Genomic DNA, 26,515 nt, shown 5'->3' with positions numbered 1-26,515 from the left:
GGTATTTGTCTGTGCTCCTCTTCATCCTTTAAAAGAGGCTGATCCACGATGTTGTGTTGAAAGCATATCCCAATCACCATGACCAGGGCATTCAGCAGTGAAAAGTTTTAGTTTTGCCACAAACTGCTTTCAGAAAAATGACAAGTGAGTTTCCAGAAAATACTGATTTCTAAATTACATCTGCCACCTGCCATGCTTATTTTTCAGGTCAACAGGAGATTTTAAAAAATGTACATATCTAGTAGCTGAAATCTTCATTAAAATACTGGAGAACAAAACTGTTTATTTATAGGCACACATGTTTATACCCTTAAGTAAGTATCACACAGTTCTGAGTATAAAAATAAGGACAAGGATTATCTTAGTCTGCATTTTATAAACTGTAAGTACACTGAGAACACTATATAACTCATGATAACAAACAAAGCAGACTGTTTGCAAAATTTGCAGAAACATGACTTCCTTAAAGAATGGGGCATATCAGAAGCTGATACAAGCAGAACAGCAGCATTCGGCATCAGTGTAATTATATTGGTTCAAAAACAAAACAAAAAAACCTCCAAAACTCAAGACTCTGTTAAAAAGAAACATAATTATTTTGCTCAAATTTTCCTTTGCCTACTCCTCTGCTCATATATTTAGGCAGCAAAGTAGGGGATAACTGAATCAACACATTAGTGTATGTATTCTAGACAATAACTACAGACAGCAGACGCCAGAACAGCCTGTCTTCATGACTCATTACAGAGCTAAAAGGAAAAAATTTGACATAAAGATACACTGGTTCTTTCAAATAACTAGATCTCCATAACAGCAACTTGCTTAGTTTATTTCAGATTTGATGGTCTGGTCAATAACTACTTCTAGTCTTCTATAGTCACCACAATCAGACACAGAAGAATGGGAAAACTACAATTAAGTATAATTTAGTGAAATAATTTTGGCCAATAAATTCACCACCTTCTCAACAAGCAAACAAAACACTGAATGTGGTGGTTCACCAGTGATGGCACACAAGCTGATGCATCAATGACATACATCTGCCAAAGCCAAGAAAACCCTGAGCATCCACCAAAGTCCAAGTTTTAGCAACAACAAGGGCATCTTATAGCTGTGTTTGAGAATTACAGTCACCAGCTGTTTAGAAATAATTCCGGGGACTTACAATTTCTTACAACAATTTGTTGAACTTTCAAAACATGGTAGTAAGATCATATGGCCACTTAAAAATATCTATCCTCTCTCCTGCATTGGCCTGGAACTTGAAATGCTCACTGCTGTCAGCCAGTGTATGTTCTGCAATCACTGAGTAGCAGTAAATATGGCATTATCTTGTAAAAACCTGCTATGAATCTGTTTTTCCTCTCCATTCATTCTGGACTGTCTGATCTCCTCCCTCCAGATGCCGTTGGCCCCCTGATAATTTCTTCCTTTCTTTTCTCTGTCATTTCAGGCTCTCGTGGTGTTCTTGTGTATTAGAACATCTTGGCAGGCTCACTACTCTTTCTTTTACTTATCAGCCATTATCCATGGTTTCTATTGGAACTTCAAGGCCCTTTTAAAATAATGGAAATAACCTGACATGTACTGGTAAGCTCAAAGGAAATAAGCCCAAACAATGAGATCCAGTGGTAAATGATGTGCTAATGCTGCTTAACACAGAGCAGAGATACGTTCAGCTATGCACATCATGGCTGAAAACTGCCACTAAGGATAACTTTTTCTGAACTAGAAGAAAGCTGCAAGGGGACTCCAGCCTAACCCTCTATACTGGAATAACCAGATTCCCAAGGTCTGCATATGCAGCTGTTTGTTGTTTCCAAATGCTTACACTCTATTCACCCTACTGAAAGATTCACTCACTGCCTGGTTCCAGATTTCAATGGTCTCCTCAGACAGCTCCCAGGGACTTCAGCCAGCCCTTTCTGAAACTTAAAGTTAAAAAATGACCATGCTAATTCTCAATCCTTTCTCACTCCCTGGTTGAACTTGAGGCCTTTGATCCTGCCTTGGACATAAGGAAAAGCAAATCTTTAATTCTGTTGCAAACCTCTCCAGTTTCTTACTCATTATATGTGGAAACATATGTTGTAAAGTGCAAAGCCTCCATACAGTGCCTTTTGCCAGATAATTGGGAATCTACTGGCTATCAAAATCTTAGCTGCTTCAAAGTGCATGAGACTGACTGTGTATTTTTTTAAAAAATTGTCAGTGTGAATTTTCAAGCTCTTCTTGTAACCACTTCTGCAAAGGAGTAATTCAGACTCTGTCTCCAGTGCTATGGAGTTAAAAGGGCTTTACAGGCCCCCTGCTTATCAATGGAAGTCTTTCCATTACTTGCAACGGTCTTCGACTCAGGCTCAAACTGAGGGCAGAACCTTTAGAGACTCATATATGAGATGCAGAGTTCCTGCCAAAATACAAAGGTATGGAGTACTTGCCAAAGTGTGTAAAAAAAACATAGCTCTCTGATCCATCTGCTCAGAACTTGCCAGACACGTTCTTCATGCAAACTTGCAAATAAAAAGAACATATTGCACACATAACCCAAACTCTTTTATATCTGGATGGGCTACAGCTGAGTAGGATTCTCTTACAGTGTTGGCTGATACTCAAAGGTAAAAGAAGGTGAAGCGAGAGGGGGGTAAAGAGACGAGTGTTTAAGCAGGTCAGAAAGGGAGGGGAAGTCAAATATGACATGGAATCACTGTCACAGATTTATTGCATCACCCTGCAGTGAGGGGATGAGCTCTACGAAGATAATGGATCCTGAGAGAAGGGATTTCCTCATCGTTTGTTCCCCAAGCAGGGCCTTCCTCCCACTACTGAAGATACATGTGCAATGCAAGCTGAGGACTCAGCCCTGAGGCTGTTCAGCCTGACTTATGCTTAAGCAGGCAGGAAGACTCTGCCTTGTATAAGCAATAAACAGAGGGTCCGGGGTCCTTCTCCAGGAAGACTCTGAAATATTGAGGGCAATTTCCTGCCATTTAGGAGATTTTAAGATAGCTCCAAAGAAAGATTTTATATAAAATGAAGCAAAACAAAAAAATCCTGTAAACTTATCTAGCATTTAGCTTTAACTTGCTAGAGGCACATTATGTTTTATTAAAATATCAACAAGTAGGAGCCAATGTCAATAAAAACAGAGTGAGTTCTCCTGTCTTCAAGCCAAATCCCCCAGATCCTGCAGGGTGCTCCTGCATTCATTCCTCTTTAGGCACAGGTCTCCCAAGACCTTTCCCTTTCTCAGTCCTGTCCCTGACAGCCATATCTCATCTTCGTGAGATACAACATTACCACAACATTTGGGCATGCAACTTTCTTGGCTATCTGAATATTTGGACTTAGTACTACTTCTAAGATGTTGTCTTCTTACACAAGTCAGTCCTCTTTCTTCCCTTCCTCTTGCCAGCCTTGATCTCCATAACTCACAATTCTCCTTGTGGTTTTCTCTTCCTAGCACCTACAGGCTTCCACCTAAACCACTCCCATCCTCTTCCATTTTCTCCCATCACCTATTCTTCTCCATACAGGCTTCTCTCCAACAAAGCTTCACATTGTTTCCTCTACTTCCCCAGAACAGAATCACTACCCTCCCCACTTCAACGGGCTCCCTAGCACAAAGCCAGCAATGCAACCTGATGTTCCTCAGCTCAGTAACCACCACGCTGAGGTGCTTGGTTCAAACTTGCTCATGTCTCAGCACAACGTAGGCTTGCCTACCCCACCAAAACCTAGCCCAAAGGGCAGGAACCCAAACCTAGCAGTTGTTTCCTGACCCATGGCCTACATTCCTACACCTCCTATAAAGTACATCCACCACCAACGTCAATAAATCTATCAGCTCAGTGCCCCATATTTCTACACATGGCAGTGTCGAGCTGGGAGTGCACACTGGCTCTTGCCAGGAGCTAATGGGGGTATTACATATTTCTTCAAGTTGCATTCACTAACTGCTCTGTTCCTGGCAAGAGGTGGCTGCATACGAAATAAGCTCTCAAATTGCAGTGAAGATGATGCAGTGATAAATACTTCTCCTCATGCTCATAGATTATTTGCCAAAGGTACTCTACATACGGTCTTCAATGTATTGACATCTTTTTGCAGGGGATACAGTATTTGGAACCAGAAAAAGGGATTCTGGAACAAGGAGAAAGCAGCAATTCAACTGCAATATACTGCAAATTAACTTCCTCTGGTCCACAGCCGTTGCTGAGGGGGCCAGGGAAAAAGAAGGAGGTTGGTAGAGTAGAAAGTTATTAGGTCCATGCTTTAGACTGAGTTTGGTACTTAAAATAACACTGTACACTTGCCATTTAACACAACCTTGCAACCTTTCAGATTGCAAGTGTCTGGTTTCAGGACAGCAATGCATAAAACTGAGACCCAAATATACTACTTTAGACGTGGGTCGCAGCAATGGCAATCAGTTATAATTAAATGCCCCAGGTAATACAGACATTCTGCACCAGCTCACAGCCACAAATCCTGCTTCCTGGTATTTTCTTCTGTGGCATTACAGACGGCACTTTTGGCAAGAAAAGAGAGCAAAGCCCCTCTGCTCCTGATTATATGGAGATCATTCTGAAGGATCTCTGCTGTAGTCAGTGTGAATTGCCTCAGATTTGCACCACAGAGATTTGGCCCAAATCTCACTCTAAAGGTATTCCCCAACTGAAAAACAAGACAAAACACTGTCTGAATTGAAAGTACTTGAACAACTGACTGCGGTTTAAATTTAAATCTGACTCATAATGGGGTAATATGTTCCATGGCATCTTCCTACTCATACCTCCATGCAGGGAGAGAGGCCCTTAAAGAAGTGGGGGTTACCAGTGTCTAAAGGGCAAATGGTTCTTCCTAGACCCTGAGAAAGCTCCACAGGAGCTCTTGGCATGGACTAGCCCTCTCCATCAAGGAAAGATCAAAGGTCTGCTTCTGATTTCTTCAAATTCTTCATTGCAATCTGATGTCCCACCTGGGATTTAACCTGGCACCATTCACTTGCTCCAAACCTGTGCTCTGATACATCCCATGGTACATCTGCCCCATCCACAGCCTCTCAGGTTACCCCAACCCAGTGCAGTCTCAAGTATCGATGACAATAAAACACAGCGCTTCAGCTGCGTGTTTCATGATGCTTTATGATGTGGTAACAAAACAGAACTGCTTCCATAGGAAGCAATTATTACTTGTTATTGTTTGACTGCCTGTACATAATAAAAGTATCTTAAAAACAATACCACAATGCTCTCTGAAGGATGGCTTTTCACCCTGTGAGGATTTCCACTAGTTCAGTTTTCCGGTGGTGCCTATTTATTTTTTGGAATGCTTATTCATAAAAGACAGGGGGTTTTTTGAAGGGTGCAGCGACTTTATTCATAAATACAGAAGCACCTTAATAAAAGAAAGATGTGATGAAGTCTTCAAGGCAAGCAAGAAAACAGATGAACAAAGACATTCCCATAACAACGGAGCTTTATCTGATCAAATTCCAATAAAGCCTGCATTTGGCATAAATCTTTAAAAACATAGCAAGAGCCACTGGAGGATGTTAAAACTTGTTTATTTAACATTATTCCTCCTCCCTTCCTCAAAAGCACTTTATCCTCTTAATATTTTCTGAAATCTCGGTGCACATTGAGAGAGCGTGGCACAGTGGAAGGATGGGAAGAGAAGCACTGGAGAGCGCTCACTATGTCTCTGAGGTCATGCCACTTCCTTTCTTCCCTTTGGCTTCCCACTCTCCAGTGTGCTGATGATCAGCAGTATAACCATCAGATTACCCCTCACTTTTTCACAGAAGAAATAACAGAAAAGATAGTGCCTTTAAAGAATTCAATTATCTGTGGCTTCACTTTTCCAGAGCCAAGAAGAGACAGAAGCTTTTGTATCAGCCTTATAAAAGTAACTTAATTCCTACTTCCATGATTTTTATTATTTTCCATCCTGAGACTACTTAGTATGTGCACTGCGTTTCCCATCTGTGCAGGAACACACAGAAGTGTCTGACTAATCCTTAAACACAAAGGGAATTGTTCTGCGTGAAAACAGACTTTCTGCTCACGGCAACTGCCACTTTCTCATTGGCTTCTCAGATGCATCTAGGGCACCTTCATGAGAATTCATCTCTAGGACTCACTGCCTGGAGAAATCCGGAGGGCAGCAAACCTGCCAAACAGATCCATAATGATTCACTCCCATCATAAATGTGATGGAGCACTCTCTGCTCCAACCTGGACTCTGGGGTGAGAACCGGGTCCTGCTGCTGCTGTGCCAGGAATGAGGGCCACAGCCCCAGCTCGCCATGCCAGGCAGCCCCTGAATGCCTTCACAGAGTCAGTGCAAACAAGGGCTGTAGGAAAACACAAGGTCTCTTTCTGATGTGGTTTTGAAACAGGAGCCAAGTACAGCCTGGGGAAAGCTTAGTCGAAAAGGTGCAGTCTTGCATTTCTTTTTTCATTTTAAGGGGAGATCTGTAAGGTCAGAGGACCACACAAAGAAAGAATCAGGAGGAGAAACAAAATATTTATATTCTGCTTGCTTATTTTTTCAATTTACCCTGCACATCTGTCTCTAGCTGTTCCTAAAATAGTCCTTTAGAGTAATGCTGTCCCTTCTGCACCAGTGGTATATACACTACTACTAAATTTCCACTGGACTCAATCACAAAGCTCTTGGAAACCAGTTAGGAGACTATCTCAGTGAACCACAAGAGAGCTGTATGACTCTTATTCAGGAGACTTCTGCCCTCTCTTCCTGCTTAACTGAGAAAGACTAGGGGGACAAAGGAACAATCATTCCCTGAAACTGCAGGTATGAGAGGAATTTCAAAAACTCTCATCAAGAAGATCTCCACAACAAAGCAAAACACTAGGAAACCTGAAACTTGGTTGAGAAGAAAAAAAAAACCCTAATAATTAAACGCTGCTTATGCAAAATGAAAAACCACACTGTTCCTTCTGGGCACAACAGCCCTGGAAAGCCCAGCATGTATCTCACAAGACAGGAAGCAATGCTTATGCACAGAGGACGAGCAACAGCTCCACATGCCAACTCCACTAGCAATCTCCTCTGCAAGGCTCGCTCTCCATGCATGGCTTTTCATGCTGAAATCAGATACTTGACAAAGTCTTCAGCCCTTACAGAAGGTATTTGCCTCTCCCACTGCCATTGAAATAGCATCTTCCTCACTCTCCCCTTTTACCTCTCATGTTTGTACCTTTCTTCAGTTCTAGACAACCCGATCTGCACTATCAATAAATCATTACGTAGCCCTGAAACATCTCTAGCATCACTGTGGCACCAATGCTTCCTAGCCATCCTTCTTCACCTTCATCTCCCCAGATTTTCTTCTTTCTAACCTCTAAAATTCATACATGAAGCTTTAAGATGCTTTCCATAGCACTGTTCTACAATACATCCAAGAATCATAGAACATCTCAGGTTCAAAAGGATCCTCTCCTATTTCTCCCAGTTTTTGCTTTTTCTGTTAAAATACTGCATGCTAACCTCATGTGTTGTGATGGAGATTAGTTGCAGTACTATTTATGGACTTCTCATGCTCCTGCAGCAGAACTGCTGCCAAGGAACCCATGCAGCTCAGATTGGTCATCACAGACCTACAATACCTCCATACAAGAACTGCATACAAGATCACAAGAAATAAATAACCGAAGGGAAATGCTCTAGAGACAGCTTGCCTCTCTACGACCAAAGGAGCAAAGTAACATGCCTAAAATATGCCTGGCACAAACACATGCTCAGAGCTTGCTGCCTCTGGCTTGCCTGTTACTTGGTGGAGAAAAGACCTACCTAAATAACCTGCACTCATAACTCACCTAACACTTCACTCAGTATGCCCCACCCAGCCTAAAAAAGAAACTGCCTTACTCACCAGCCATATATTTATCCAAAGGACCCAAGTACCTGCCTTGGATGCAGGTGTCAGCCATTTCCATGGGCACAGGCTTGCTGGAGTCAGGCTCTCTCAAATAAGCCCCAGCTGTTTCTCATCACAAGGCAAAATCCCAGCCAAGCAAAGGCCCTTTCTTCCATACCTCTGCCAAACCCTTTGTGTCCCATGTTCCTCAAACACAGAAAAGCAATGAACGCAGCTCAGGCAACCACAGCTGTACTCTTTTCAAGTGGCCGACTAACATCTCTCAAAAGTAGAACAACAGAAAGCCCAGAGATGCCATCAACTCCTTTTAGGATGTCTGAACAGTGAGGTCAAGCCAGAACATACAATTGTTTCAACAGGCTGGTGTGGCAGCATCACAGGGACTCAGAGTGTATTTTAGTGTGATGGCTGTTACATAAAGGCAACACCAGTGACTCACAGTGAACATTTCTAGCTTTCTTAACAAATTACACATTATTTGCTCAACTTTTCAGCCAGCCTTTCCTTGGGAAGGAAGGCAGCTGGATCACAGTTATGAAGCCAAGCCCCGGTGACCACCTGTGGACCTAAACCACATTCAACAGAGAATCATGCTTTTCCTACATTTATACAATATCTAAATATACAGTGTGCCTTTTCCTCCTGTCAGCCTCCATGATGGGCTTATACTGTCACTTCAGCAAGCATGTAAACACAAATTGCCCCCCTCTGCTCAAAGTTTGCCTTCCACTTGACCAGACAAAGCAGGAACATCAGAGGTGAGTGAGATGACTAACTCAAATATGCACCCACTGGATCTGGTAGGGTTTTCAGCAGAACAAGTCACAGATTGCCAGAACAACCATGAGTTTTACTCAGTATAAAACTGCTGTGAACTGGGCCCCTTTTAGTTGCTGTGTTTCTCAGTAAAGTGAACTATGCTTTAGATGAAATACGCTCTAGACAATATCTGCACAAATGCACAGACTATGTTAAGTGAGGTTAATTTCTTTGAAGTCCTTGCAGACTGAATGACTTCAATCTTGTCAACACACAGGAGAGTTAAGAGTCACAGGGCATTTTCTTCCTCACTCCTCAATACTTGACAATTCTTTCAGTGAAGCAATTCCTTCTGATGTTCATCCTGAACCTCCTGTGGTGCTGCTTGAGGCCATTTCCTCTTGTCCTGTCACTAGTTGCTTGCGAGAAGAAGCCAACCCCACCTGTCTGCAACCTCCTTTCAAGCAGTTGTAGAAAGGAAGAAGGTCACCTCCTGAGCCTCCTTTTCTCCAGGTTAAACGAGCCCAACTCTCTCAGCTGCTCCTCATGTAGCTTACTCTCACACCCTTCACCAGCTGTGTTGCCCTTCTCTGGACTCGCTCTGGACTCAATGTGTTTCTTGTAGTGAGGGGTCCCAGAACTGGATGCAGTTTTTGAGATGTGGCCTCACAGGGCTGAGTACAGAGGGAAAATCACTTCCTTAGTCCCACGGGCCAAGCTATTTTTGACTGGCCCTCTTGGACACCCAAGCACACTGCTGGCTCAAACCCGTAGAGCCATGAGGCACAATTGCTAGGAAAAGTTTGCACATTTCAGCTTCCTATGACTTTAACTGAAATCCTTTCTAGGGAAGGCTTGGAAATAAGAGGCTACTTTGGAGAGACAGGACTCAACTATTTCTCCCCATGGTTTATTCTGCTTGCTAGATGGGTACAAAGTGGGTTTGCTGCAGAAAGATGGGCGAGCTGATGTGTTTGAGGGGCCACCACCATACCTGGTACAGCTCTATCCGCTGCTCCGAGACCCGTGCCTTTGAGTTCTGCAGGCGAAAGACCCTAAACTCGGCCTTCACCAGGTTGGAGGCATTCTTTTCCATTGCTGAGACATCAAATCTGACAATTCGGAAGTACAGGCTGTAGTAGTTTGGTGGGATGGCATCTGCAAGAAAACAGAGTGATTTTATTACTCTGTTTAATAATAAAAAACATTGTTCCTTCAAACACTGGAATACAAGACAGCCTCAGTAAGGGAAATACCTAAAGTATGATTCAGTTTCCAACGGTCAATTTAATATTATTAACAAACTAATGAAAATTAAAAAATCAACCTCACATATGTTCCTTCATCTAGAATACCATATTAATAGATATTAACAACTACTTCCAACTGTATTTCAGGTCATGCATTTAAACCTCCACTCTTTCAATCTAGTAGTACAAAATCCTGAATGCTTGTAAATTGGGAAAAAAACATAGCAGTTGAGATGTGGCAAATGCCTTCAGGCTTGCAGAGAGTTCACAGGGATCTGCTAAGACAGCAAGTCACAGCAGCTTATCTGATCTATACGTTCTCTGAAGCCCATTTCCCCCCAGAATATGGAGCATAAATTAGACAGCTTCAGATTTTGTTCCATATTTAGTTAAGAAATTATTTTTGGACCAAAGTAGTCATTCTGAATATAGTAACAAGGGCTGGAAGAGAAGGGGAAGAAAAAACAAAGGGAAAAGGTAAGTAGATAGTAGACATTATAAAAAGGATTACATGAATTTTGAACACTTGGAAGCAGTAAAGGCATAAACATAAATACCCCTTACTATATACTAGAGAAAAGAAGAAAACCCCCACCCAAAAATGAACTCAAAAGTTCAATAGCAGTAATAGACATCTCAGTTTAGGCTTTAAATCAGTCTCTTTGTCATTTCCCAGCTGTAAATCCTGACTAAGGCTATGGAGCAAGGCACCTCTGCACAACTCAGGTAACCCTAAAGGGTTCAGTTCAGTCATCATCTGAGGCTCTTTTATAGCCTGTCCAGACTAGAATTGCAAAGAGAAACTCACCCTCAACACCCCTGTCTGACACCCAAACTCCTCAGAGAAGAGCCAGTGGAAGTGAGTGGATGGAGAGAAGGAGACAAACTCCTCAGAGAGGAGATGAAATCACTGTAAGGCCTGATAAAAATATCTGTTCATATGGAGAGAAGTGCTTCCTCTTCTCTTACAGTGTGAAGACTGAAGTGGAAAAAGAAAAAAAAAAAGGAAGAAAAAAGAAAAAGGAAACTTTTATTTGGGGGCTTAGGGGGTGGGGGAGAGCATTTTCAGCTGAGCAAGCACAGCTATTTAACCTCTCTGGAGTCTGTTCACTACTGTGAGGGTAGTGAAGCACTAGAATAGGTTGCCCAGAGAAGTTGTGGATGCTCCATCCCTGGGAGTGTTCAAGCCAGATTGGAAGGAGTCTTTAGGGTCTAATGGAGGGGGCAAGGAACCAGACAGCCTCAGACTTCCTTGTGATTTCACTTAATAAAGAAACAAAAAAAATGATTCTCAGATTTTCACATTTGCAGTGCTCAAAAATAAACCCCAAGGCATCATAATCACTATTCTTGGCTACCATGCTTACTGACAGAAAACTGCTACATTCTTATGGTGGGAACTCAGAGGAAAATGGATGCAAATTACCCCTATACCCAAAACTGCTCCTCTAGCCCATCAGCAACACAACAGTGTTAGTCTCTCTCAAAATACCAAATAAAGGTCATCTGAAAAAAGCTTAACTTTATGCAATGATGATCTTAATCCTGATATATTTTATGAATTTTTATAAAAGCCACTTGGTTCAGAGATTATATCCTATTTAAGAAAGACATTATATCTTCAATTTATTTTTCCTGCTATAGGAAACTCTAAGACTACTACTTATCCTTCAGCCAAACCTAATCCTACTGGGAATATAATTTGGCACAGTAATTATGTATATATAAGATTGATGCTTCCAGGATGAGTTGTAAGTTGTCCTTCCCTGTCATTTATTTGTGGCATCAACCTACCATTTTGTTTGCTGTGGACAAGCCAAACTAGCAGCCATTCACTTGCCCTGGCACAGACAAACCCTGTCCATCTTGACTTTATTTCAGATTGACAAGTCTTACTTAACTGTCAATTGGGTTTATGTTTAGCTTCTTCTTCCTAGAACTGTCTTGTGCTATATTTGTAGTCCTTCTTTCTGCCTGCATTCTATATTTTACATACTGTGTATTACAAGTCTGTGAATATGTATCTGAAAGGATCTTCCTGAACCATTCCTGCATTTACATTTTTTGTTCTTTCATATATAAAGAAAACAGAGAACAAATACTCTTCCAGGGTTTTTTTTGGCACATGTGCATTTATATGCACTACAAACAAGAATTAACTGTCCACTGGAAGGCAGGCATGGGACACTCTCTATGAGTAAGAATGAATTGCTGTCTTAGAGAAGTTTCAACTCTCTTATAAAATAGTTTTACATCTTTATATAAAAAAACCCATGCTATTCTGTCATTCATGACAATATTCACAGGAATTCAACAGAAGAAAAGATATAATTTATGGACAGTTTAAAAAAAGAAGGTTTTTAATAGCTGGAACTCTTCATCTGAAAAAGAAGGGCTGACTGAAGAATTGGGGTTTATGTAAAAATTAATCTACATTAGGACTGAGAAATGAGACTTGCAACTTTCTTTAAGGGAATGGAAAGAAAGAACCCTATGGAGTCTACAAGGTTTTAGATTAGCCTTTAAGTGATCTCAGATGCCGCAATTTATCTCTCTTTGTGACTCGACCTTAACCTGACAGTTGTATCAATTCTGACTCAGTTGGATACTCTGGACTCCCCTCTGGTTTTGGCTCAATAACTCCAGTAGACGCCAAGATGACTCTGACTAAGTTAAGTTTGCAAACACAGTTACCTTGCTGCAGACTAGACTCCTTAAGTATTCTCTGAACCATTATCATTAACGAGAGAAACGAAATCAGTATGTTTCCTGCAGCTAGGAAAACACAAATTTCTTCTGTTTCAGAGAGAAAGAATAGTAAATGCAATGGGAGATTCAGTTTTTATCATCTTTAAAACATTAATTCAACCCTCAAAAAAACCTGAAGACTTCCAGCTGTAACAATCTTAATCATCACAGTACAGTTGAGACAAGAGTTATAAAACACAGTTGGAGAACGTGAAGTTAAGCATCCCTCCTCCTCCTCCCTTTAGGTTGCTGAACACTGAGCATCACAGGTTTAGCCTTTTTAACAAGCTGCGACTTCATCAGCTGCTTCACACAGGACAGTCCGAACTGCCAGGTTAAAATGTACTCTGGTATGTGAGTGATTTAGTGCATAAGGATACTGTGGTTTCTGTGCTTCTTACTGACTTTGTTCAATGTCCAGCATCTTCTAAGCTTCTGTGCCAGCAACTGGGACAGAAAGCAGCCTTGCTCTGACAGAGCAGAAAAGCACCAGGGGAGTAGTGCAGGAGACCTATCCCAAAATAGTCAACATTCTGCAGTATCACTCCAGGTTGGAACACTGTCAACAGGAGAGAGACTGAACACATTCTCTGACCGACCATCCAAACCAGGACACAAAGCACCAGGAGTGCCTGGGAGGAGAGCAAGATGTAGTCAAGCACCCTTAAACTCAAAGCAGGAATAGAAAGTTTGTTTTATGCTTAAGATATTCCCCAATCAGGAATACCCTGCATAAAAGGATGACACTTCTGCCTTGCACAGTTGTGGTTGATGAACTAAGCCCTGCATTTCCACAGTTTTCCGCACAAGTACTGCATGTACTGACATTTCAGGAGAAACAAAACACTCTGTTTGACACAGCTCTTCTGAGAGTTGGGCTTTCATTCTGGCAAGGAAAAAGACCTAAATTCAATTGTGTCCAAATGAGGCTTTTTTCCCCCCCTCTGAATTTTCATTTTTGCTATTGAAACAAAAAGAAATCAATTACATGCACAGCCCAAGTTTGGAAATGTAAGCAACTTTTCTTTTCTCATTGGAAGAGGCCAGACAGGCCGACTTCACACATACACCCACACTGGAAAGGCTGAGAGCTTCAATCTAATCCTTCCATCAAGGGCTTGTAATAAATGCTCCAAAGATTTATTTTTATTCCCTTTTGTGTTTATTAAACTTTGGAGGGTTTCTTTTCCTTTTTCTTTTCTTTCTGGTGCTTTGCCCATTCTTTATTATGGCAGTTACAAAACATGGAGTGCCCTTTTCTTCTCACTTTCTTTTTTTTTCCCCTCCTCATCTTTCTAACTGCAGTACATGAATGACCATGTAGTAGGCTTTGAAGCAGCACATGCAAATATTTATAAGAGTAGCTTGATTGTTATTAAATGCAGTTGTTATGCTTTCCATGCTCTGGCAAGCTTCCCTAACCTCTCTAACTATTAGGACCATTTAGGCTGTTTAGATTTCAGCTCACTGATAGCAAATTCTACATTTTTTTTCTTAACAAGCAGCATAATATGACATGATTTCTCCCCCTGTGTGAATCTGACTCACTGCTCAACATATGGGTCCCTGCCATGAGCTGGGTCAGGCTGCCTTTAAGGACATCCAGATGCAGCAGGTGAAGCAGCATGTGTGAGACTACTGGAAGGATGAACAGCTTCATGCTGTGATGGCGCATCTTTCCAGCAGGATCCCAAACCTCCTGTCAGGCACACTCAGGTGACAAATCCTCTCCTCTTTTCCAGGGAAAGTCCCTCCATGAAATCAGAAACCTGTTTTATTGCATCTGGGCTCCCAAAGCTCACAGATAATTACTCTGCTCACTCCTCCTGATCCTGACCTGACTGCAAAATCCTGCTGGGAACTGCCTCTTTGCAATGAAAGAGGACCATATAATGGAAGCATATAATGGTCATATTCAGGAATGGGGACTGGCCCTCAAAGGTAAATCGGTTGTATATTAGCTTTCCATTAGCTCTGAAACTCTGCCCTGCTCCAACACTATTATGAGCACATCCATTAGATAATCAGCCTTCATGGACAAGAACACTTGCACCATACACCACTCTGACACTGCTTCCAGGCTCTTGCAGAAAGGCTTCAAAGTCAGATGGTACAAAAGTAGTGTAAGAGATTTACTCCAATATTCCAGTTTTTACCTACAAAGCTGTGTCTGAGCTATTATCTTTATCTGCCATCAACCATTTGCTACTGAGGAGGGACACTGCACCAAATATCAGAAAAAAACGGCTGGCAACACAGTGGGTAAGGCTTTCAGCTGAGGCCCAGTGGCTGTGGAGCAGCTTAGAACAGGGGACATGCGCACCTACACCACAGTATAGGGCACAACGTTTGCCACTGCACCTCTTTTTGGTGAAGCATCCATGGCAGAAACCAGCAGGTAAGAATCTTTCATTGAATGATCCACAGATAGATAATTTATTTGTGGCAAAGGGGTATGGATGGCTCAAAATTCCACACTCTCTGGTAACTTCAGTGTTGGTATTTACTGCACACAGAGATAGTGACACTTAAGAAGAGAAACAGATAGGCATACATAAAGGAAGACAGAGCTTTCTTCATCAGAAAGACAGACAGAAAGAGAACAAGCTGTGGATCCAGTTGCTCTATGACCCATTTGATCATCAGAACAACTGAAGACTGAAATGACTTCCCTCCTTTGCCACCAATACTGATCCCTGGACCTGTCCCTGCAGTCATATCAGGAAGCCTCAATACAGCTTCACTAAACAGTGCATTTTAAAGTCGTGAGGTGATTCCTCTTGGAGAAAAATCCCAAAGAAACAAAACCTCACTCCTACAGGAGTTACTGATGCACCTCTTTAAACATGATCACCTCTCACCAGCTACAGTAACAGAAGCCAGCCCTGATGATGTTTTCTTATTTCAGTGATTTCTTACATTAGTGAACTTTTCCTTTCTTTGTAATGATGAAAAACAGAGCTCCGATAATGCAGCAGAGAATCCATACATGTAACTATTATGTCATAAACTGGCTACAAAGACTGAATAGCTATTATGAGCACACTCTAGAGTTCTCAGAGCAAAGACACTCAGCAAAGCTCATACAGCATAAATGCACGTGTTGTTTTTTTCCTGCCTACACTGTCTCTGTCAAGCTCCATGTGTCCAAAAATTCTACACCAGTGAAGGTCTAGGTAGGCATGGGTTTAGAAAATAATTACCTAACTACCAGATTTTGTGACATATTTTTCACTGTTGATCCACTTGCTATTTCATCTTTTGAAACATACTAAGATCTGTGACAATACTTGAAAAGTAAAACACCCCAGGACATTTCAGATTGGAAAGATAGGTACAATGAGGCAAAGATGGAAATTGCTGAAGATAGGTTTATGAAATTATGTGTTCCTTACTTAAAATCTGACAAGAGCCTTCTGGTTCTGCTGCTACATCCTCATTGCTTCACCAAGCCTGAATCAAAAGATGACTAGCCAAAGCAATGACCTCAATAGCAAAGTGATCTGGTAGTCTGGTTTACAGTTACTCAAATAATCCATTCCCTCAAGGTACTCTATTGCTCTGGAGTTCAATGGACTTTGGCACTCTCACATAACTGTCTTTTCTACTCTTCACTTCTGTAATGGTGAAAAACATCCTGCAGTCATCTTTTACTGCATGTTCCCTAATTCTTGTCACTTCACCTCTACTAGCAGATTGGAGCTAGATATGAGTCTCGCAGTGGACATCAAACCCTGACTACCACTGCTGTTTTAAGCCTGTAACAATACAATTAATTTCAAACTTTTGTTCTCCCTGGGCTGGGTCAAAATCATGTTCCAAGGTGAAGCTCAACTGTATTTACATGCTGCAGCTGAAACTGACTTTGGATGTTCCTTAATTTGGTTTGGAGACCATCTTAAGAAGGGTCGTAATTTTCCTGTATCACTGAACTATCTGATTTATGTGAATCTTATCAGCCAGAAAGCCCTTACTGAAATCCTTTTTATCACTGGACTTTCTATCTCTGCCACCCTTTCACAATTATTTTCATGAAGCTACTACTCTTTGTTTACGCAGTCTGAAATTATATTTAGGATGAAAAAAAATCCGTACTACTCACACCAGCCAGAAAGAAGGAAGGTAAGAAAAAACATCTACCTTGAACAACCAGTAATGGCTTCTTCTCTTCTCCCTCTCTTAGGAGTACCATATGAAGCAAAATCACTACGCCAACATCACATTTGGTCACCTCCTATGAGACGCAACACCAAGAGCAAAGAAGTCTGTGCTTCAACTGATGCCCAAAATGAACCCTTCTTGAGAAAGGTTCCCAGCTATTCCATACTCAAAATGTGAAGGGCAGTCAAAATTTAATACCAAAGAGAAAAGTTGCCTGAGAATTCTGCTTTATTTGAGATGACCAGAAGCATCAGACAAAGTTCTCACCATCATCCTCCTGCAAATGACAGGGTGCCATTGCTGCCTCACACACTCTTGCTGCAAGGGGATGGAGAGCTAGGGTGGGTGTAGACTCTCACAATAAAAACCCCTGTCCCTCATCACTGCTTGTTTTCAAAGAAGATTAGAAAAACTGAATGTTTCAGGAATGGGAGAAAAACATCCACAGTCCTTCAAGACAAGCTACACAATTGGTTTTGGAGGAAACCAGTTGCCTGTGCAGAATGTCTTGAGCAAAAAGGAAACACTTGTGGAACATACAGGAAGATACCTGCAAGTAAAAACTACAGTAGACTGCATGCATGAGTTTACATCTTCAGAGGTATGCTGAGGCAAATCAGCACAGACTGCAAAAACTTCTGTTATAACTACTTTACAACCACAGGTCAGTGCCGAGGCAACTACAAGATATAGTCCTGGTCCTTTACAAAGCCTCCTGTCCTGAGAGAGCAGTCTCTTGAAAAACACTGAATTCCTCTAAGAAAGTACACTGTTCTTCTGCAACTTTGAAGAAAGCAAGGACTGTTCAGAAGATTGATTCTGTTATAAAACAAAACTCTCTGAGCATTAACTTACAGAAGAGTCTGCCTGAGCACTGAGCCTTGAATCAACCCCCTGGCTCCCAACTTGTGAAGCTGGAGGAGGATCAAAAGCCTGTTGGGACTGCTGAAACCTCTGGCTAAAATGGAAGTCTGGTCCCTTTCAGGCACACAAAAGCAGAATTCCAACCCAGACAGACTTGGTGTGACCACTGCCAAATACTCCTATTTCTTGGAAAGAAGCATTGAGTCTCTCATGGGGAATGGTCCCTCTCAGGACAAAGCAGCACAGGTAGTACTGCCCCAGGCCTGGTATTTCTCCTCCAGCATGAAAGGCTATCTGCCTAGGGGTAAACTAGCATCTCACATGGCAATACCCACGAGTCCCCCCAAGGTGCATGCTGCTTGCTCAGCACATACTTTCTGCCCCTGCCTTTATGAGTGCTTGAATATGAATTTCCTGAAGAAAAATTCCCTCATGTGAATTCACCAGACCCTCCTCCTCTTGCTTGCCTTTAAAGCTTTCCATGCTGCTGGTTTGTTTTCTCTCATTCATGATGAAATGCAGGGGTTGGGTAATATGAACAACACTGATGCATCACATGACAGCTATTTTCAGGTCTAAATTTTGAGCCATTTGAACAGTGCTTAATTGGGGTAACTTAATTACTCTAGGGAGCACCAAATGCTGAATTTTCCATTCAGGACCATCTTTCCGCATATAGCAATCTCCAGGCATTTTAGAAAGTCTGAAAGGTCTGACCTCAATTCTCCTCAAAGTCCTGTTTACACATCACCTGACATGGAAGAAGTCAAAGAGGGAATGTAAAAACAAACCATACTGCTATCTTTGTTTTTCAACAAAGTACTCTTAATCTTGTGGCAGGCTAAAACATATGGGATAAAGAAACAGCACAACAGTTCGCTCTCACACCAACCCCCCTCTAATCTCATTATGCAATACTGCAATTTTAACAGTGAGAGAGAAAAACACATCTTCAGATGTGTCCCTTGCTCCTGGGTTGGATGCCATCACAGCAAGCCCATGACCATGCATTCCCAACACAAGCTGAGTGATCCTTTTCTGCTGGCAAGATGTGCGACCAAGCTAAGAGAAAAGCTGCTGTGTCTGTCAACAGGCATTAGCACAAGTTATAGAGTTACCAAAGCCCCTCCGAAACCTGAGTTAAGTTTTAGTCCCATTGAAGTCATGGACCAAACATTCCCACTGCTTTCAAAAGAGCCAGGAATTTACCCCCACACTTGCAAGCACAGAGATTTTCAGCACAAGAAAACTGTCTCCAGCCTCTCTGCCTCCTGTTCTCTGTGAATTTAGCGTGCCAACAAAAGATCCTACAGCTTTCAGCAGTTATTTTGTGAACATTCAGGGAAGAAGAACTCCTTTCAAATCCTCATCAGGATCCTTTGAATGAAATCCCAGGTTATCATGTATCACCACTGAAATCAAATATGTAAATAGATGTGTGTTGTGTTTGGAAACTTCTCAGGTATGTACTTCGCTATTCTACTTACACTGGAATGTAAGAAAAATACTCCTAGTGTCTTTCATCTCTCTCCATAAAAAGCTGCTCCTCTTTCAACTAGGAATCATAAGCAAGAATTGCAAGTACAATTGCCTAACTCATCTTCAAAAAAAAAAAAAAACAAGAAAGAAAAAATAAAATAAAAAAGGAGTGGCAAAAAGAAAAAACTCACCAGGGAACACAAAACCTTCTCACTGGCAAAGTTAAACTTGACTTGTTGGCACAGTTCAGGCTGAGGTTTTCTGGCTACAATGACCTCAGCGACTGAAAACAGAGACAACTAACCTTCTGCCATTCACAAGACTGACCAACAGTTTGCCTCGTAACAAAGATGTTTTTTCTCTTTCCTTTCCCAGCCTCCTTGTGGTTGCATGCTTCTGAAGTGATACTTTCAGAAGCAACCTGTAACAAGAGACCTCTCCCTTGGCAGGCTGAAGAGGCAGACATGATCAGAAGCCCAGCTGCTCTGCTGTCTATCACACTATTTTACGTAGAGGCATCAGGATGCTGACTGCAGTGCCTAAAACCCCCTAAGCAGTCATGAAACCTCCAACCACCCCTCAAACTCAAGTCACCTTGAATAACTTTTTATCTAAGCAAACATTTTACCTCTTCTGTTATAAATCTATTCTCCCTGTCAGTCCACATGAGGAGGTTGGCATGCAGCTCTGTACGTTCTGAATCGCTCCTTCCTCCCAGCTCCAGGGTTTCCACAAGCACTGAAGCCAAGGTGGTTTGTGGGATGGAGGCATCCTGCAATCGTGAGGGGACCTGCCAGCCATGGACAGGATGCCCCTGCACCCATGGTGCTGTGCAAGTCAGGAGGAGAAAGTAGCATTCCTTCAGCAATGCCAAAGGCAGAGAAGTCAAACAGCCCTCAGAGTCAGGCTGCTTGCAAGAGCCACAGGAGAGTGGGTCTGCAGGGTCAGCCCAGGTCAGATCCCCCTGGATCTGGATTCCTGGAGGCAGCAGCTCCAGGAGGATCTTAATTAAGCCTGATGGATGGACAGAAGCACAGGCATATACTTTCAAGGCTAGAAATCAGGCTAGGACGTTTATAAGACTAACCTCTCCAAGGAGATGGATGAAATGCCTTTTTTAAGGTAAGCTGTGGTTACCCATCATATGTCTATGTCAGTACAATCAGGCCATTCACTAAATGTCAGTTCGATACAGCTTGCACACTGACAGAACACACGCTCATCACAGGCTCCAACTTGTGCCCTTAGTGCTGGATGACTTGAGATGGGTTTTAAGCCTCTGAATATGCATCTCCATTTTAACTTTCTGTGTAGAAAGGCTTCCAATTCTAAGTATTGTTATGAAATCCAACAGGATGGCTGGAAATCTCTTGGATATGTCCTAAGGGTTATCCACTGCCACAGCAATGCAACTACACAAAAATATACAAAATATACAAAAATATACAAAAATCTACCACTGCAGAACAAAACTGCACTGAAGAGAACAAACACAACTGGAAAACATTTTGGATTATTTGAAGAATTAAGAAAACTTTCCCCAAATCCAATTTTCTCCAACAGTGTCACAACAACCACAAAGCCGTCATACATGACAAGCTCAGTGGTGTTGAAATCAAGGAAATGGCAGGGAAAAGACATTCTCAGGCTATTTCACAATTCAGTTTAAGCTGTTCTTACTGTTGTGCTTTTGTGTGTCTCTACCTTAGCACAGAATAATCCAAATATAACTTCTCTTGTTTTCAAGTCCAATGTTTTATTTTTCCTCTTACACATCTGCAAGGTGGTTCATTCAGCTGGAATTGAATGTATGTGACATAAGTGGTAAAACCAGACTGAATATTTAGTAGAATAACAGCACAAGAAGCCTGCCACTCTGCTTCAGAGGAAAAGCACAGGCATGGGCTTCACTTTAAACACAATCCTGTCAAAGTCATCCTATGAGCTTTTCTATGGAGCCATGTCCTTGAAGATTTCCTACCTCAGAGGCCCTAGCAGTGAGGGAGAACAGGTTGAATCCAGACCTCATGAAGCTCCTAAGACTGAGGAGAGCCTACAGGACCAAATTTTTCATTTACCTGACTCTTGGAGTGTAATTTTTGTTACTGCTTTCCCAACGTATCCAACCTGTGTTTTCAAAAGGGCTCCTCTGTCCAGGAGCAATAGTGGGTGATAGCTTTCCTGCCTTCCAGTTGATACTTCTGGTGAGAGAGATGAAAATGACCTGCAAGCATACAGACATTGCTTATCCCATTCATCTCAAGCTGGCCAGTGGACAGCCACCTGCTACTAAAACTCTGCAGGCCCCACCATCTAGGATGACATTCCAGTCTCGATAGAGCCATCCAGTCTCCTCAGACTTTTTTTTTTTTAATATGGGAAGACAGTACAGTTAGTGTAGGTCCCTTGCAGAGAGATTAAATTAAACAGCGCATCCCACAGAACACAGTAGGGCAGCAGTCTTTGCTCCATCATGGATGACTACCGAGTAAGAGTATACTACAAACCAAGTTGTCCTAAATTGCTTTTCCCATTGACATGGACCTAGGAAGGCTAGTGTCCTACTGCCAAATCTTTGGAGCACCAAGTCCTGCCTGTTACCTATGGCTGCATGTTACAACACATAAGGTGATGTACCTTTGAACTGCTGCCTCCCAAACAAACTGAGAATTATCTTTTTCCTCCCTCTGCCTGCGTACTTATGCAGCCCCATGACCACAGTTTTTAAGTGCACATCTAGCATTCATCACAGCTGGTGGCAGCTCTTTTACTTTTGCTGCCTCATCTCACTTGGAGCTCTCCCACAATTTCATTCCTTTAAACCACTCAGGCATTTTCCCTCTTCATTAGTCCCTTAAAACTTTCCTTCCTCTTTAAGCTTGTGATCATTCATTAGTGCATTTTGTGGTGCCCTTTAAGGAAAATAAAATTAAATAAACCTCTTGCCCCCCACAATTACACTGTCATGTTTTGAACAGTGAAATAAGGTACAGCTTGTAAGAAACTGAGCCAATGCACAGACTGATAATGAAGGTAACACCATGAAGTTTCCCCATCTTAGGGAAGGAGAGTAAAATTGAATATACAGTCATAAACTATAGGAAATTAAATAGGTCTCTGCAAATGAAAGCTGCCTGTGAAAATAGTTTCCAGGTCCATGGTTTTAATTACTACATAAATGAATGGAAAACAGGATTAAGGAATTTGCACAATTGTTACACATCGTATTTGGAATCATAGCATTTTTTTTCAGATACAATAGCATGAAAGCATAATCCAATAAAGTCCAGCTGAACAAGATCCAGCTTCTCCCTGATATTTCAGCTTCGTAGGCAAGAATCTGAAATCCTTCTTCAGCAGCACTCACATGGGACTGCAACATGCAATATTGGGGTGATTTTGCAAAGCTTCTTCATTTGTACTCAGGCTTTGGATTTTATGATTTGCACCCATTAAAAATGTTTATGAGTTCCAGTTTTTCAGCTCTGCTCATTTTCCAGCTCTGTTTGTAAACAACATTTCAAGACCCATTGAACCATGGACCATGATCTCCTCTAAAGGAGAAGTCCTCTGAGTAAATAAAGCCATCTGGGAACCAAAGAACATGACCAAAAGTGTTGTAACCTCTCTTGTGCCCTTGTAAGAATGCATTTATGTTTGCAAACATAAATGCTTGGGCATTTTCATCCACAGCTAGAATAAGGCTTTCTTTTTTTCCCTCCTTCCTTTTTCTTGTTTTTCTCTTACTGCAATGCATGTTGATTTTAGCCTGAGCAAACTGCCCATGAGAGACTGTTCTTTACATGCCTTCAGGTACATCAATTACCCAAGAAAAATTTAGCATGCTGTACCATTCAAGCTTTCTTCCTCAAGCTTAAAACGTCCCTACCTCTCTCCTCTTTCACATGCCTGCTCTTCATCTCCAGCTGAAATGAAATCCAGTAAATACTACATTTACAAGGTAACAAGTCTGAAATGTGACACATGTAGAGCTCAACAGAGGCTCTTGCCATTTCAATGTATGTACCCTGTTGCTCAGCTCCAAACACATTTGACTGGCTTTATTCAATTCAAATAAAGATACTGAATCCCAAGACTGCATAAAGATCTTTACCAAACAAAATCATAGTTAAGAGAAATGCCTTCCTAAGAGAAGAGACAAGTGCTACCTGCCTTTTTATAATCTCTGAAAAGCAGAGTGTCTCAAGTAAACCATTCAATCTGAAATATACATTTTTATCATCCTTCATAAATTAAAGATAAGAAAGAAGATAATGATTATTTTGTCATGCTTTGTCCTCCTTCCCTGTGACATAATCATCTGCACAACAGCAAGGACCATCATGTGCAAACCTCTGGCATTTTATAACTGGGTTTACGGAAAGGACTGAGAATCAGCTGAAGGCCTTTCACTGACAGAGGGTTCTGGCACATGTTTGACCACTGCCCTGCTTATAACTAACTCACCCTACCACTGAATGAACTAAAGAAGCCAAACTGAAGGCATCTGCTCACAGCTGCCTTCCAGAGCTACAATGGCAGAAGATGATGCATCTACCTGGCTTTTCCTTACATGCAAAAGACACTTCTGATATTGAACAAAATTATAATCCAGCATTATTGATTGGCATCACACAGCATGGTTTGGGAAGAAAAACTCCAAGCATTTCTTCTAACCCAGGGCTGTGTCCATACAGGCTCAGTCTTGACAAATACTAACTTCCAAGCACTCTGTTCCGAACTGCAAGACCCTCTAAGGCTGAAAAGAGCTCTTCTGAATTTAACATTTGCTTCTACTAACATAACTGCATGGATTAGAGGCTTTGCATCCAGCACAAGAAGTTAGAAAGAGATAGCATTCTCAGATTAAAGACTGCTATCTCATGGAAATGCAATGGCTGACCATGCCAATAGGTACTGAGCTCTGAATGGAACAGCTGGCTACATTGTAAAGCCTTTTTATGTGGGATGCACTATCTTGTTCATGAAGTGTTTATAGATCAGGATGGGGACAATTGATAACAGAGTGCAGAATTCAAAATGCAGGTAAGGAAAAAAAGCCATCTTTCTCTTTCCAGAGTAGCTGGTGGTTTCAGAACTTTCTCAGTGGCACTACAACTAAATGTAAACGGCTGTCCTCTTATTGCAAATTAGTGAACTGCCCACCTAAAATGTTTACCTGGGTGAAGCTGTAACATTGTTGAATTAATAGTGTCTGTGAAAAAAGCAAAGAAAGTCATCTTACTTGTGGATGGAAAGTTTACCTCAAATATAACTTGACTAATTTACATAAAGACTACATAGGGCTTGATCTTGAGGCAGAAGGTTTTGCCTTATTAACCTAATTCTCTGGTCCTCATGTGTAAGGAATGCATTTCTCTACTGAAGGCTAGGAGTAAGGACCCTTCCAAAAGGACATGCCTTAGGACAGATGCAGTAGGGCTGAAGAGAATACTAAAAATATCCATACATTAAACCACCAGCTGAAGAACACTTTTACGATTACAGTTGGCCACCCAACCTGCTCACAGGTAACAAGACCCTACTGGCAGGTAAAGAGAGACTGCCATGAGTGCAGAGGACAGTATTTTGCCATTTTTCTTATTGCTATTATAAAAATGTGCTATTTCCAATATTCTTGGAAAAAGAGAAGAAAAAAGAAGACAAAAGAAAAAAGAAGGAAAAAAGAAAAAGGAAAAAATAAGAAAAATTAAGGAAAAAAGTGAAGGGAAAAAAAAGGAAGCAAAAAAGAAAAAACAAAAAAGATTGTTTTTCTGAATCTTTTCAAGCTAACACAGAAAGATGTCCTAGACAGTTTTCTGAGTTTTAAAACCATACCATTTCAAATGTTGGTTAATGTACATCTGGAAAGTTGCCTTGTCTGGAGTAAAATCATATACAGATTGAAAAAGAATTAAGTTTTTTGTTACAATATATGCACTTTTCATATCTTAAGCTTCCTGCATCTGAGATGGAAGTGAATTGGGAGAGTTGGGAATAAAGAGAACAAAGCAAGGAAGCTACATTGCTGCTGCAGGTACAGACTCTGTTTTTTTGTTCCACAGGGTAACATGGGACATTGCAGACACACAGCTGTTATTTTATAGTGTGGCCCCTCCTTGTGACACGTTAGCACATAAGGAAATGGCAGAAGTTCATATCATAGCAGGCACTCGGTTCTTGTCTGTGCTATTCATAGCTGAGTGTTCAGGTTTACAAGGCTAGTTTTCCTGTGTCCAAATAAAACAGCTAGATGGATCCAGCTGGAGCTTCCAAAGGGCAAAATAAGCATCTTTCCTTGAGATAAAAGTATCAATAAACTTCCAGTGCCGTCAACCAGTTCAGACTCAACTGCAGAGAACTGGCTTTTAGATAAACATCACCAAGACTGTTTCTGATTCACCTTTTGTTGGTGAGTTCTGTCACACTCTGAAGGAGACATCATAGTAACAAAACCATGGTGCAGGACAGCTCTGCACCAGAGGTATCTAAGTGACAGGGCTATTGGCATGCGAAACGAGCAGGCCCACGGTATTGCCACAACAATGGAACTACACCCAGGCGTAGCAAATGATGGCTTACTGCCTTCTATTTAATGGCAGGTCTTGCTCAATTAATTTTGGCCCTTGGCCTCTACTTGAAGTTTCACTCATTTTGTTTTAATTTTTTACAATAATACCCCCCAAAACTGGCTTCATATTTGCAACCAACTTACTTTCTGCTTTTTTGGAAACACATAAATGTTTGAGACAAAATTCTCTAGAGCAAGAGGTGTGCATGCAAACAGACATACATATATGCACATGAAGAAATGAAAAATATAAAAGAATATGTTTCAGACTAACAAGATGACATCCAACTAAATATTAGAAAAAGATGTTCTGACCATTTATAATTCAGGAGGATCCAAAACTAACGCAGACTCCAGACAGGGATCACATTCAGTGAAAGAGCTCCACAAATTGCATCATACAACACCATGACTGCGATAATCAATATGGATAGCAATTACAGGGTCAAAGTCTGCATTTCTTAAAGATCAAAACAGACTAGGAATGCATCAGCGGCTTCTTGGAATACACTAAAGAATGATTTGAAAACACATTAGTTCAAAGGAGCATGAAAACCATGGTGGCTCTTCACAGCAAGTTTTGAATTTTCTGCTCTACATGCATTATTAGTCATACTTCCTACTGGTGGGGCTCTGCAGGTATTCAGCTGGGCTGTGCCTACAGAAGCAGGGCTCCAGAAATAACTCTTTACTGCTCTAGTCATGTAACACTGATACCAATTACACAGGATACTTAGGTTTCAGGACCGTATCCAGAGGGAACATCACACTAGAAAG

The 26,515-nt window shown here is 41.5% G+C and overlaps 1 protein-coding gene across 1 annotated transcript in view; it reads right to left on the bottom strand.

Annotated features, from left to right (window-relative positions):
• TGFB2 (transforming growth factor beta 2) overlaps positions 1-26,515 on the bottom strand; it is a 61,354-nt gene that overhangs the window by 12,537 nt on the left and 22,302 nt on the right. Inside the window, exon 2 of the mRNA XM_071578943.1 lies at positions 9,660-9,823. Coding sequence (XP_071435044.1) covers positions 9,660-9,823 — 164 coding nt within the window. The remainder of the gene's footprint in view (positions 1-9,659; positions 9,824-26,515) is intronic.

The sequence above is a fragment of the Pithys albifrons genome, chromosome 2, assembly GCF_047495875.1.
Source record: "Pithys albifrons albifrons isolate INPA30051 chromosome 2, PitAlb_v1, whole genome shotgun sequence".
NCBI classification, from domain to species: Eukaryota; Metazoa; Chordata; class Aves; order Passeriformes; family Thamnophilidae; genus Pithys; species Pithys albifrons.
Note: the sequence above shows the minus strand (reverse complement) of the source record. Positions and strands in the feature narration are given on the sequence as shown.